Source organism: Larus michahellis, chromosome 23 (genome assembly GCF_964199755.1).
Source record: "Larus michahellis chromosome 23, bLarMic1.1, whole genome shotgun sequence".
In the NCBI taxonomy this organism is placed as follows: Eukaryota; Metazoa; Chordata; class Aves; order Charadriiformes; family Laridae; genus Larus; species Larus michahellis.
The window spans coordinates 4,746,788-4,760,561 of NC_133918.1; the positions used below are offsets into that span (position 1 = coordinate 4,746,788).

The 13,774-nt window shown below is 47.5% G+C and overlaps 1 protein-coding gene across 13 annotated transcripts in view; it reads right to left on the minus strand.

The window, feature by feature from the left end:
- The window catches only part of GATAD2A (GATA zinc finger domain containing 2A), a 67,875-nt gene that overhangs the window by 14,596 nt on the left and 39,505 nt on the right, over positions 1–13,774 (minus strand). For all 13 annotated transcript variants that reach the window (XM_074565940.1, XM_074565936.1, XM_074565934.1 and 10 more), the window contains exon 3: positions 9,746–10,017. In XM_074565940.1, coding sequence (XP_074422041.1) covers positions 9,746–10,008 — 263 coding nt within the window. In that variant the 5' untranslated portion in view covers positions 10,009–10,017. The remainder of the gene's footprint in view (positions 1–9,745; positions 10,018–13,774) is intronic.

A 13,774-nucleotide genomic window follows, 5' to 3' on the forward strand; every position in this document is an offset into this window, starting at 1 on the left:
CCTTCTGGCTTACAGTTATGCATTAGACAAAACGCATAAAGAATTGGTATCAAGCAAGATGAAGGAAATATTTAAGTGTGGTTCGTGTTATTCACAAATAAGAGATGCGCAACATGAGCTTTGTACTTTTAAATATCAGGTAATCGCTTATTAGACTAAACAACAACTTCTAGACTTAACTGATACCCCACTCTTATTAGGAAGCCAATGATTGTCAGAAATTAATCCTTATTATCTTAATTAGTGACGCAAAGGAAATTGACACCAAATAACAGTACTGAAAAGCTCTATACCCTGATAAGCTTTATGAAACACACACCTTCGGTAAACACAGCACGTCAAATGGTATTTTGGATACTGCAAAACCAGCCTCAAATACTGCAAAAAACAGCTTTTAACACGCAATTTCAATGCTAGTGGAAAAAATAAAGAAGAAAGTAGAGGAGTGTCCTCTAGAGGGCACAGCAAGCCAGTGAACTCGAGTCACTTCAACTCTGAGGTTGTTTCAGAAGTACCAGTGGCACAGGTGAAGCGTTTCCAGCTTTTTACTGTATCTGAACGCACCAAACTGGCCCCGGTCGCTTGTACTGGGGCAGTCACCGTGTCCGCCCGAGCTCCTGCCAGCTCGGGGCAGCCGGCGTGCTCGGTCCCTGCTGCCGAGCCCTTCCCGGGTGACAGCTCCGGCAGCTCCGGTCAAGGAGCCAGACTCAGCTGGAGCCAAACTGGCCATTCCTCCTCAAACTTTAAGGTTAAAGCATGAAAAAGCACAAAAAGCCCAGGCAGCTGAGCTACCTATAAGGGTGAGACTTGCACAAAAATGGAGATCTGAGCAGCCAGCGTTGGCGAGCTGGACCAGCCCCCTCTGGGATACACCAGGGCTCTCCCCTCGGCAGGGAGGGCAGCGGCCGAGCCGCGGGGCCCGCGCGTCGCAGCCCGAAAGCCGCCCCAAATACGAGGCGCTGCCAAGGGTTTTATTCGGCTGCCGACGGTGCCCACCCTCCGGCGAGGCTTCGCCCCCTCTCCAGGCAGCCCCGCGGGGAGCTTGGCGGGACCGGTGAGGCGCCGGCGGGGCCATGGCGGAGCCGCCGCCGCCGCGCTCCGTCCGGCCTTCCTGCGGCCCAGGCGGCAGCTTCAAATGGCGGCACCGGGGCTCTCCCCTGCGGGGCCACCGCCGGGTCACGTGACAGGCCGGGGCACGTGACCCGCCACGGCGAAAACCATGGCAACGGCCGGTCCCAGCCGGTACGGCCCGGCCCGGCCTTCATTTTGTGAGGTGAGGGCGGGCTCAGGTGGCGGCCGAGAAAATGGAGTGGCCGTGGCCCGAGGGTCCCTGCTGCCCACCAGGACCCCCCGGCACTGGCACCCGCGCCGAGGGTCGCTTGGCATTTTTTGAGGGGAAAAAAAAAAGGGAGAAACTGGGGGGGGGGGGGGAAGAGGGGGAAGAAAAAAAAAAAAAGTCCCAAGAGAGTCGTGGGACTGCGTCGTGGAGCTCTCTGGGTTTTATTTTCGGGATGGATGAGGAATGCCAGGTGGGAAGATGATGCCTGCCAGCCCCCGGGCCTTCCTGGGATACCATGGGGAGGAAAATCTTCATCCCGAACTTGTAGAACGACATGTGCCGATAACAGAACAAGGGAACATCTGCCCCAAAGTGTGACAGACAGACGTGTCATTCATCAGCAATCCGAACGCTCCATCTTTGAAAGAACACGGCAAAGTTGAGGAGGAGATGGAGCACACCCCGCCGGCCAAGCCGGGAGAGCGGCCGTTCCCGCTCTGGATCCACAGCCCAGCGCTGCGAACGCTTCTCCGTGGCCCACGGCCGGGATGCCGGGAGGGATGTCGGTCTGCCCGGCCAAGCCGTGGCACCACCCACACCTTCTCCTGAGAGGGACCGAGAAGGGCTCCGCTGCGGAGCTCCGGCAGCCCGCAACAGGGATCCCCCCCCATCCTTCCACTTGGCAGAGAGCAACGCCAAAATAAAGCGCCTATGCGAGATGCCACCGCTTTGCACCAAAAAAAGCAAGCTGCCTAAGCCATGTTTTTTAAGACCATGATATGGAAATAAAACCTCATTCCCAAAGCTCTGCAATAAACCCCGTCCTGTACTCAGAGCATGGAGCAGGAGAGGAGAGCAGGACCACCCGTCTCTAGCCTGGCGGTTCTTCATCCAGGGGCTTCCCCGAACCCCAAGATTTCTGTTTTCCAAGCTACATTACAATATTCCCAACAGCTGCATTATAAGACACCGATCCAATAAAAACCACATTGGAGACCACTACATTCAAAGTTTTAAAAGCATGGATTTCCACAAAAATCATTAGTCAAGGCCTATTTCAGACCATCTACCTACAACCGTTTTGAGTCTGTTGACACGCGACCCCTCAGAGGAAAACCCTTCTTGAAGGGGGGAGATACTATATTATTTTTTTTTTTAAGGCAACGCATATTGAGGACAGCGACGAGGTCGACCCATGTTCAGTATTACGGGATTTATACCCTCAGCAGCGCAACCAACTGCACAGTGGATGAGGTGGCACACGATTGAACTCCAGAAATGTTGACCAGAACTCTGCAAAACAATCTTCCCTCAAAAAGGAGTCTGCTTTACTCTTTTGTTAGCCTGTGTGTAAAGCAAAAAATTCAAACCAGATGTTTCAAAATAAGAAAGACAATGGAAATATCACCACTTTCAGAAAAATACTGCCACCAGCAGTTAATAATTTGGGATAACTGCCCTGATACGATGACCTTTATCCTCTGAAGCCATCAGGCATATCCTTTAGCTAAATAAAGACATGGTTCTATTATTCTCCCTTCAGCTTTCATAAGTGTTGCTGTCTCAATCATTTCGGCTCCACGCTAGAAGATGAAAGCGGGGTTGCTGCCCAGTTACGTACACCCATTTAAGCACTCACAGCAATAAAACCCAATTTAACCGAGACCTTGCAGAAAGTTTGTGTAAGGAATCAAACGCAGACCTCCTAAGTCACCAAGTACCCTACAAAAAAAAAAAAAAAAAAAAAAAAAAAAAAAAAAAAAGCCCTGCTTCCTCCAATATCCTCTTTTCAAACCTCAGAGCACAAGGACAGAGGCATCACGCCACTGAAGAGTTCTCCTTGGTGTGCTGGAGCATCCTGTAGCAATTCAGAGCACAACAACTATTCCAGAAAAAAACCCAAACCAAACAAAAAAAGCCACTTTCCCACAGGGACACTGTGTACTTATTTGTCGATTTGAAGGAAAGAAGAGGGTCAGGTGGCCGAGTCCAGCCTTGGAGGTTTGCTTCCAGTTAGCTGGGCCAGAGGAAGATTAATTAAATTTTTGTTTTGAAGACCATACATCTGAGGTCTAAGGTATCTCAAGGTGGACTCAACTTTTCTAACAGATCCACCTTCCTGCGAGACAGAAGTTTCAATGAAGTACGACCAAGGAAGACAAAGTTTAAACTTTAGAGTAGTAAAAGGGAGAGAGACACCCTGGAATTACTGGCTCTGGAAGAGGGTTTAATTTCAGCGGACTCGTGCTGCAGCTTGCGGAGAGCTTCACGACGTTAACAAAAAGCGTTCCCGTATCGCAACAAGCGGTCTTTGCGTTTGTTCATGCTGATCCAGAAGCAGTACACAAAAAATAAGTTTGTTGGTTTTTTTTACCTCCTTCATGGGTAAGCGAAGGAAGCATCACAACTGTTACTCAGACTACAGCTTAATCTGCATTAGCAAATATGCAACAGTTTTGCCTCAGTCCATTCAACAATCTCTTGTATACTCTCATCCAAAAATATTTGGCAAGGAAGGCAGACAAACAAGGAAAGAAAAGGCAATGCAGCGGGGATTATTGTTTTTTTCCTGGAGTAGTTGTATCTACACAAGTCAACGAAGTTGCAACGGGTCTAGCGACTGTGGTGAGAAACCGAAGCAACACAAACTTCAGTCCTTCCTCTGAGCATAAAGGGAGGAAACTTTAATTGAACTGTGTCTGCATTTAAAATAAAACACTGAAATCGCCGACAGAAACTTCGCCATCAATTTTGTCACGATGTCCTTTAGTGCAGCACGTTGCGGGAGGCACAGACACAACGCACGGGAGCTGCAAAGGGGGTGTGAAGTACGGGGCTGGGCCACGCTTCCAGGCTCACTAATGGAGGAGAGGAGACCATTGCTCTTCACCAGCGCCGCCGTGAACACTCTCCCCAGTAAATTCCAGTACAGCAAAAACTCTCATCAGCCAGCACAGGCTGCATCCTGATGTGCTGGAGAACGTGTTGGAATTTCAGAGTCAAAACCATTCATTTAGCAAGTTTTAAATGTGATTGGGCCAGATTAGGAAAACAAAACAAAAAAACAAACCCCAAACCAACCCCAAATCCTTCAAAGCACCAAAATTTAGCATCCAAACCCTAACAGGAAAATTCAGAGCACAGCCATTAGGCCAACTTCCATACAATTTCAAAACTATTTCTATTAGATGTTCTTTTTAATTATCCTGTGTAACAAAAGGAGAACATGATTGCTCTGAGGTTCCAGAGCAGCACAACATTTGTCACGCAGACAAATTACGACCAGCAAGACCTGAAATTAAAGGAACTAAAGAGTTCTGATGGATTATTTGCTGGAGAGCACTCACTGTAGGGCTGCCTACAAATTCTTCACTCTCATCCTTCCCGGCGGTTTTCATCTAAGCAACAAGCAGCGGCTCAAGCCAGGCCAGCTCCCGGGGAATTCCAAGAGGCAAGAGCTTAAAGCTGTGGGTGTATTTGGTACCTGTGTGTATCACACGTCAGGAGACAATAGACGGGTGCCAGCAATTTTTGCAGAAAATAAACCAGAGCTATCCGATGCAGACTTTTTGGCTTATCCAGACTTGTATTTCAATTGGAAGGAAAACCCAGGCTCTGGAGCTTGATGTGAGAAGACAACACGACACATATAGAGTGGTTTTGGAGTGTGGGGTTTTCTTGTTTGTTTGTTGTTTGGGTTTCTTTTAAAAATAAGACCTCAACTGATACAAAATCTGTAGTAATAATTTCTGTTTATCAGCCAGACTTAAACTGTTTTTGATCAAGCCACAATTAATACAAATAAGACAGTTAATATCCTGATTTATCATTCTTGGCAAATAGAGAAAATACGAGAAAAACTGCAAGGTGTTCAACTGCCTAAAAGATTTTCCAATTTGTTTTGCAGAGGACACGTTCATCCCAAGATCACTATCGAGACAAAGCAAGAACTGGGGATCGACAGACAGAAGGCAACTCTGATATTTGTGTTTTATTAACAATATCATTCTCACTACGGCCTTCACGCTCGTGTGCTGTGACAAAACCACTTTCTCACTCTCTCTTTCCTTGTACGACCGAGAAGCCACACTTCTTAGAGTTCTGAAGTGAAATATACTTTGAAGTTATCTATTTGGAGAGTTACTGTAATTTTGAGGACTTAAGATAGCGCAGCGCAACAACCAAGCACAACACCACTGCTCACAGGGTGAAGTAGCACCCTTGCCTGTAAACACCCCCCACCTCTATCTGTGAGCAAGGTTTTCCTAGAACTGGGATGCTCCTGAAGGATCCTGATGCTTTTGCTCCAGAAGAGAGGACAATTAGTCCTGTTAGACCTGTCTGAGGACAGCAGCTCCCATCCAGACAGCCACTTAACACAACGGTGTCCAGCAAGATCGCTCGTGGTGTCGGCCAAACCCTGCTGCGAGTACACCAGAAATCGTGACTTAACCAGTACCGCGTACACAACTAGTTAATTTCGTATGGTTCGCAAAACAGTACTAGAAAAAAAATCTCCTTGGAAAGTGGTGAGAAGGTGTACTGTAGATGAAGGGAGCTACATCTGGAGCGCAATAAATGCAACGCGATGCAGCAGGCAGCGCGCTCCAACAACGGCTCTGGGAGAAAGCCCCAGCCTCAGCTGGAAGCAACTGATGCTCAACGCAGGGCCAATGTGGTAGGGAAGTCATAGAATCAGAGAATTGCTGAGGTTGGACGGGACCTTTCAAGTCCTTGATCATCAAGTCCAACCTTTAACCTACCCTGACAAGAGCCACTTCTAAACCATGTCCCTCAGTGCCCCATCTACCCTTTTTTTAAACACCTCCAGGGATGGTGAATCCACCACCTCCCTGGGCAGCCTGTTCCAATGTTTAATAACCCTTTCAGTGAAAAAGTGTTTCCTAATATCTAATCTAAACCTCCCCTGACATAACTTGAACCCGTCTCCCCTCGTCCTATCACTTGTCACCAGGGAGAAGAGGTCAGCCCCCATCTCTCTACAACCTCCTTTCAGGTAGTTGTAGAGGGTGAGAAGGTCTCCCCTCAGCCTCCTCTTCTCCAGGCTAAACAACCCCAGCTCCCTCAGTCGTTCTTCATAAGGTTTGTCCTCCAGACCCCTCGCCAGCTTTGTAGCCCTTCTCTGGACACGCTCCAACACCTCAATGTCCCTCTTGTAGCGAGGGGCCCAAAACTGAACGCAGTACTCGAGGTGAAGTCATGGATTTAAGGGGAAGTAAAGAACGGAGGAGAGATGAATGGAGGAAAGGGAAGCAGAGCTTCGAAGCAGAGCTCGAAAGCATGGTAAAACGTGAGGATTCAACCAGGTTTGACCAACGTGCTCTCCCTCCAGCACCCACATCGGTGTAAATCTGTGTGCTCACAAGCAAAGCCATTTACGTTGCGCTATTTTACCACCCCACTGCAAACCAGCCATACCCTTATCAAGGGGGGAGGACTCTCCTTCCTCCCATTCCTTCTCTGCAGTAGGTCTGGGGTAATTACACACCAGCTCCCAGCGCTGCAGAAACGCCAGGCAGAGGAGCAAGATTTTGGTTTGGCCTCGTGTGACCTCTCATCAAAGCCTTCTACCACTACAGGCTTTCTTCTGTTTCTTCTGGCATCAGAAAATGCGCTCAAACCAGATCCTATTTTTAAATTTAACTTCAAGGTTTAGAGAAAAATAAAATAATTATTAAAAGAAACATATTTTTAAAGTTTAACGCAGAGATATTGCCAGGTTTGTAGTTCAAATCTTGAAATATCAACTTGATTTCAGAAAGAGAATCCATTCAATCAGCTTCACATCAGCTAAACTGTGATTATTGCTGGGCCACCTTTTCCAACGAAAATATTATGTTTCCAGTTCTAAAAGCATTAAGGAAGTTTAAAAGCCAAAACACCATACATCACTAAGCATGAATTTTACCCAAGAAGTTTGTAGGAGCTCAGTCATTTTAAGCAACAGCTCTTTTTTCATCTCCTCAGAAAATCAGCTCAACTGCTTTCAAGACACAGGTCTTATGGAAGCTGCAAGCTAAATTCCTCTAAAGATCAAAGGTTTGGAAAGGTAAGTCTCACACTTAAAATAAAGAAAAAAAAAATCCTTATGAAATTAAGATCCACCTTCCCTACAAATGCCAATTGTATTCTTATATATGCAAGGGATCAGCCCCATCCAGAGCCAAGCTTCCTCTGTATCACAGGCATCTCCAGACTCAGATTCCATTTGCTTGGAGGTATTTGCATCCCGAGGCTGGGCGGCTGCTCAGCACCACGTTTATGCTCCGGGAGCGGAGCCACACAGGGACCAGGGCACTACCAGGACACAGGAGCGGAGCCCCGGAGCCTGGGAAGCCGCTGCCGTACTTCCAGCAGTTTACAGAATTGTTCAGCCTCATTTTTTGTCATTTGAGATGACCCAGGGTTTATTTCCTCTCTATTATGAACTTTATACAAACATGCATCATGAAAGGTGTTCCAGCTTATAAACAGTATCCAAAGAGCTCACCCAAAGCCTCATGAAATTCTTAATTATATTTATTAACTTCAGCGGGATGGGGATCAGACTGTCTCCTTACACAAGCCTATTTTTTGTATGGGGAAACCTCTTCTCCCTCCTTGCAGAAACTGAATACAACAATATCCTGTTACCACCTGAAATAAGAACGCTGTATGGAGAGAGGGTGTTCTCTCATCTCATCTAAATGGGTGCTATTGTTCCAGATGTTCTCTGGGAAGTTAAACGTACAGCCCCGGCTTCAGCATCCTGTTTGCGCGTCTTGCAACAGAGACGGACACCAGCAGAGCAGAAACGCTGGCACACCTTCCAAAAGTTTTATAAATTCATAAAGAGCATATGCGTGTGGGGGCAAGTACTGCAACAAAAGAGTTAGAACGCCTGATTCTAATTTATTCAGTTTTTGGTAGGAGCAATCTTCTTTTTAGATATTCTTCAAAAAAAAAAAAAAAAAAGAGCGTGCATACCTGTGTTAATTAGTAGGTAGCGATTACAACAAAAGGCACCTTCAGAGATTTACTCCGAGTCAGCACAATACAACTGCTTGACATGGAAGTCATCCATTACCCCAATTAACTGCTTCTGTGCAAGACACAAGCACCTCCTAAATATCAAATTGAGCAACTTGGACAATTGTCTCCTTGGTGGAAGTTTTAAGGAGAAAGCAGAAAACCACCACCTTCCCTCAATCACGCTGCTGGAAAAGGTCTTGTTTTACAGTATGTGGATAATCAGGCTCTTGCAGTCTAAGTTATTTCTCTGAGAAAAGCACCAGAAGTTGCAAAATGTTTACAGAGGACATCAAAGCTACCAATTTTCTTAGGAGCAGCGGTAAGTGCCCCTCCTCCCAATAATTCCCGCGCAGTCCATAAGGATCTCGTGTTTTCAGTTTCACACCTCAGACCTGCGCTAACAGCCCACATCCCAGCGAACGCGGATTTCTTACTCCGCGAACTCTTCAAGGCATTTCGCACAGATGGGCAGGTCCCAGTTCTTACGCGTTACCGCTCCAGCATCAGCCGGTGTCGGAACCAGGAATAAACAGGGCTTCTAGATTTCCTGCTCAATATATTGGATCTTACTGCACTATCAAGAAAAAAGCAAGACCTTGAAGGGCCAACATCAGGGCAACAGAAATTCTGACAAAGTTTTTATCCCGTTACAGCCAGAATCTGGGTCGGAAGCACGGTGGAAGATCTGGAATCGGGCTTTAAAGTGATTCCCGTAGATCTGCCCATGTCAGAACCACCCAGTTCACCTGCGTATCTCATATACAAGTCAAAGGAAAAGCTTTACATTTTCGTAATAATAAAATTCCCTGGAGCGATAAGGAACTTTGAATTCTTGCTTTCAGATGTCAGAATTGAGACATCTTAAGGAGGCTGAACTTTCAAAAAAGTATTAAGAACTCATCCTACAGAGAATTGCTGCAGACAGGTGCCGTCTTTTCAGAATACTTCTAGTGTCAAAATCCACAAGTCACTTAAAGTCAGACTGCTCCACACATACTGCTCTGTCAGGAAGAACCAAGTCACAATTACAATTCCTCAGTTTAGAGAATTATAATCTATTATTTTTCCTATATCACAGCTCAATTAAAAACCCCCAAACCACTCTTCCTCACATAAATCTCAATCAGTAGCTCAAAGCGCATCCTCTTTACAACTTGTACGTTTTTCTATTCAAGACCGTGTTTCTTTACTCAGCTGCTCATCACAGCTGCCGCCGCTGCCAGAGCTTGCGGAAGGAAAGCCGGTAAGGAAGTTGGACAGAAGTAGCTGCTGAATCTCACGTGAAGAGCCAGTGCTGCAACAACACACGTAAAATTTGAATTCTCTCTACCTTTACAATGCAGAGAACTTCTTCCTAGTGCCATCTGAGCCGAGTTTACTGCGCCGGTATCCCAAATGTTACAGCACAAGTGCAGCACGTTGGTCGCAACTCACCTTTTTGAGGTACTCATGTCCACAGGCTCATCTCCCGTCTGAACCTCCACTTTAATGGTCGCTTTCACCTCTCCGCTTTTTAATAATCCTTGCACTTTCCCAGCTCCAGGATCTGTTTTTATTTTCATGTCGCCTTCAGCATTTATATCTGTTCCTAATAGTCCTTTCTCCATTTTTAGTTTTTTACTGTCCACATCGTTATGCGTTATCTCACGTTCTAGGGCTCGTTTCTGACTCCGTGTCCTGCATGCTTCCTCTGTCATTGTGAGGCTCTGGGGAGAGAGGAGACACAAACGAGTTAAGTACACGGCAAAAAGAGTAAGTTGGACAAAACACCTTAATTTCAAAACAGGGCAAAGTACAGCGGTTACCGCAAAAAAGAAGTTCAGAAAGAGCAATAAAAGTTTTGCCAGTTTGCTCACTTACCCTATCTTCAAAATACATCTCAGTCTGAAGCTATTAAGCACCCGGCATCACTGTACTCACGCTTTTTATGTTAGGCGAAAACAAACAAGCAAAAAGCAAAACAAGAACACACACACAACCCCACTAAGCGTAAACTACAATCACCCAGGAGAAAAAAAATAAAAATAAAATAGCCTGCGTTGGAGCCCAGGAGAATATACAAACCCCCACGACGAAAAAAAGTTTGGCTCTTTCCCAAAAGGCAGGAAGAATGTATGTATTTGCCTCACATGCAAATAAACGCAATTACAAAATTCTAGATTAGGATCTGCCTGGGAGTGCTGCCGTGCCTTTCTGAGGACCTGAGCCTGATTGCGAGTTTCGGGAATCAGAGACTATGGGGAAAAGGACCACCACACCCTGTGTGAAGAGAGGCTTCCATATTTCTTGACAGCCTGCCGCCAGGCGCTAAGGCACTGCCATTGTAATACTCAAGTTGAGACTTTCTCCCCTCCTGGAGCAGGAGCCGGGTCTGCCCAGGCTCAGAGCCCCGGGCTCGGGGGGAACCGGCCTTAACCCCTCGCCTGCCGGGGCGGCGGGGAGCCCTGCTGCTGGTGGGCTCCGACATCTCAGCCCGCACTTCGGTACCTGCGGACACCCATCCACGGGACGCGGAGCTGAGTCAGGCTTTGATCCCATGACATCACTGGGCTCCACATGACCCTTCCCAGGATGCAGCCTGCGAGACAAAGCACTTTCCAGAAACCAGTCTGAGCCGGCGGCGGGCGACCCGCGGCGGGGATAACCCTGCCGCCGGCCGGACCCCAGCATCCCTCCTCCTCCTCCTCGGGCACCCTCCGCTCCCCGCCGGCTGCTGGGGACATCAGCCACCCAGGGGGTGGCACAGGGAGAAAGGGAGACAAATACACTCTCACCCCCCCGGCCTTGATTCCTTTAATTAATTAATTAATTCATTTATTAATTTATTTTAAGCGTTCCTCCCATCAGATTTCTCCCCCCCCCCGCTCCTTTTAAAATGGATTTCAAGAGTATGGCCAACACACAAGAGTTGAACAAAGTCTCTGAAATGTTTTTTAGCAGCGAGAGATTAACATAATTACATAACATAATTAACCTCTGCTCACAACAATGTCACATAAGCATTATGTGAAATTGCCATTTTGATAGTATAAGCCCCGTGCCAGTGACCACAAGTTTCTCTGCATGGTGTTGGATGAAATATATATATATTTTTATGTTTTTTTTTAATTTTTTGGGGGGTGGGGGGAGGGGTGTGCGGGGAATTAAAATCAGAGTCAATACACAAAGTGCCTCCCTGCTCATCTGCTCATCTGCATTTACAGCGTGACCATGCTTGAATTTACAATACTAGGAGAAAGGTGTGTTTTACAGAAAGGCGAAGTTAATATCAGCATTTATGACGGCGAGCAAACAGCGCGCAGCCCAGGCAGCCGGCCAGCTGCACGGAGATTTTCGGCGCGGCTCAGCGTACCCCAGCTGACGAGAGCAGCCTTTTCCTTCTCCAAAACCCACTCCGCCTCCGACAGCCCTCCGAAAGCACAGCTTTTAACTGGAATAGTACCTCGGGTTAAGCATCTCTGCTGACAATCCAGCAGCACGACAACTGCTCCCCCTCCCTGAAAGAGCCATCGGCCAGCCTGGCCGGGAATCGCAAATCTCATTCCTATTAACTCGGCGCAAAGGTATCCCAACCCAGGGCTAAAACAAAGGACCGGCCAGCTATCGCCCAGCGTACGTATACTGAGATGTGCCATTATCACAGGGACTTTCTTGAAGCAAGAGTGCTTAGTCAGTAGGAAACCTCCTTAAAAAAAAAAAAAAAAAAAAAAAAAAAAAACAAACAAAAAAAACAGAGCCTGATCTGGGTTTATTTTCAGTATCTTCATATTCTCCAGTCTCACAGGGATGAGCAGCAGCCTGAGCTCATCAAGAGCTGCAGCGGCAACTTCAGGCACTCAGGCTCCAAACTTTAAGGACATTTACACGACGCTGTATTTCTACTCTCTCGTTTTCCCCAGTTTTGCCTGGCACGTGGGAAGAAGGTACCTGGAGCTGTACCTGGATATTCCATAGCACACCCCAGGCAGAGCTGCCCGGCAGAGCTCTGCACGCTCGCGGCTGAACCTCGCTTACCTGCGCTAACATCACAAGCAATGGAAGTGATCTACGCCTCCTCTCGGCACTAAGTTTTATTTAAAAATTTAATGCAGTCAAAATCCTAACGTAAAGACGGGTAACGCGTACCGAATACTGCACTAAGCACCCGCTTTGCAGCTAACCAAGGCCGCTCATCTCAGAGCAATGGAGATGCACAGACCCACTCAGAGCACTTCCAGGGGCAAACCCTTCGTGCACAAACTCCTTACAAAGGTCAGACTGGAGAGATTAAACAACCTTGATGAAAATGCACCATGTACCTCTTCAGCAAAACCTTCTCCTATGACGAATTCTCGAGGGCATCACTTCTTCCACCCCGCAATTCCTTTATGAACCAGCAGCATCCATGTCTCCTTGTAACCATCACCCCCTTATACGACACTGACAACCTTCACTCGGAAACGGCCTCGGCTTCCCCATGCGTTCCCTGCTCGCACCCTCAACAAGCGGCACCGCCGTTTTCCTTCGAGGAACAGTGCTGCCACAACTTTCCTGCGAATCAAAATTCAGTCCAAGTTTTTGTTAAGAATTCCCAGCGTCTTGTCACAAGGGTGTAGGCTGGAAGGCAGCAACCCGGGGGAGCGACTGCTGGCGAGGGGTATTTGCAGCACAACCAGAACAGCGCGTTGGGAAGATCTACGTTACTGGGAAGACCTTGGGATGAGGTTGCACTGTGATTTTTACAGCTGTATCTGAAGATTGCAAGTGCAGGCTCAAGGTTTATATACACTGTAATAGAGAGATCTGGTTGCACAGTTTCCCCTACCACAATAGTGATTAAATCATATTTACTGCAGAGGAGCCCTAAAACCAAGCTCCCTATTTCAGGAAATAGTACCAGAAAACAATTTGCTAACGTGGATGAAGATGCAGAGAGACCTAAAGGAAAAATAATGTGGCACTGAGAGAAGGGGAGGAGAACAACGAGAAGGATTTCTTCAAAAAGGCTGTTCTGCCTCGCTTTTCGGGAAAACTGGTAACATCGGAGTCTTTGATGGGAATCACCAGGGGTTCCTGGGCCCCAGCTCCTGCACGTCAGAGGGCACCGAGAAGCCGGTGTGCAGTGGAGGCGAGTCCCTGGCAGGACCCATTTCACACAGCAGGCTACAAAACTCTTCCCAAACCAGCCTAAACTCAAGGTCCGTAGGAAAAGGTTAAAAGCAGGCAGTGCCCTGGGAGAGAGGAGGAGGAAGAGGAGACCTGCAGAGACCTGCAACAGCAGGGACGGCGTCCTCCTCCAAGGAGAGGACGCGAGCGGCTCCTTGCAGGACAGGAGGAGGTGAGAGAAACCCAAACCCACCTGCGATGAAAACTGCCTCCCAACGGCAAATCTGGGAATTTGCCTTACCGCCAGCACCCGAGGAGGACATGCCAGCCATCACAGCAGACTGTACCACCGGTATTAAGCAGCGCCTTATCAGTGTG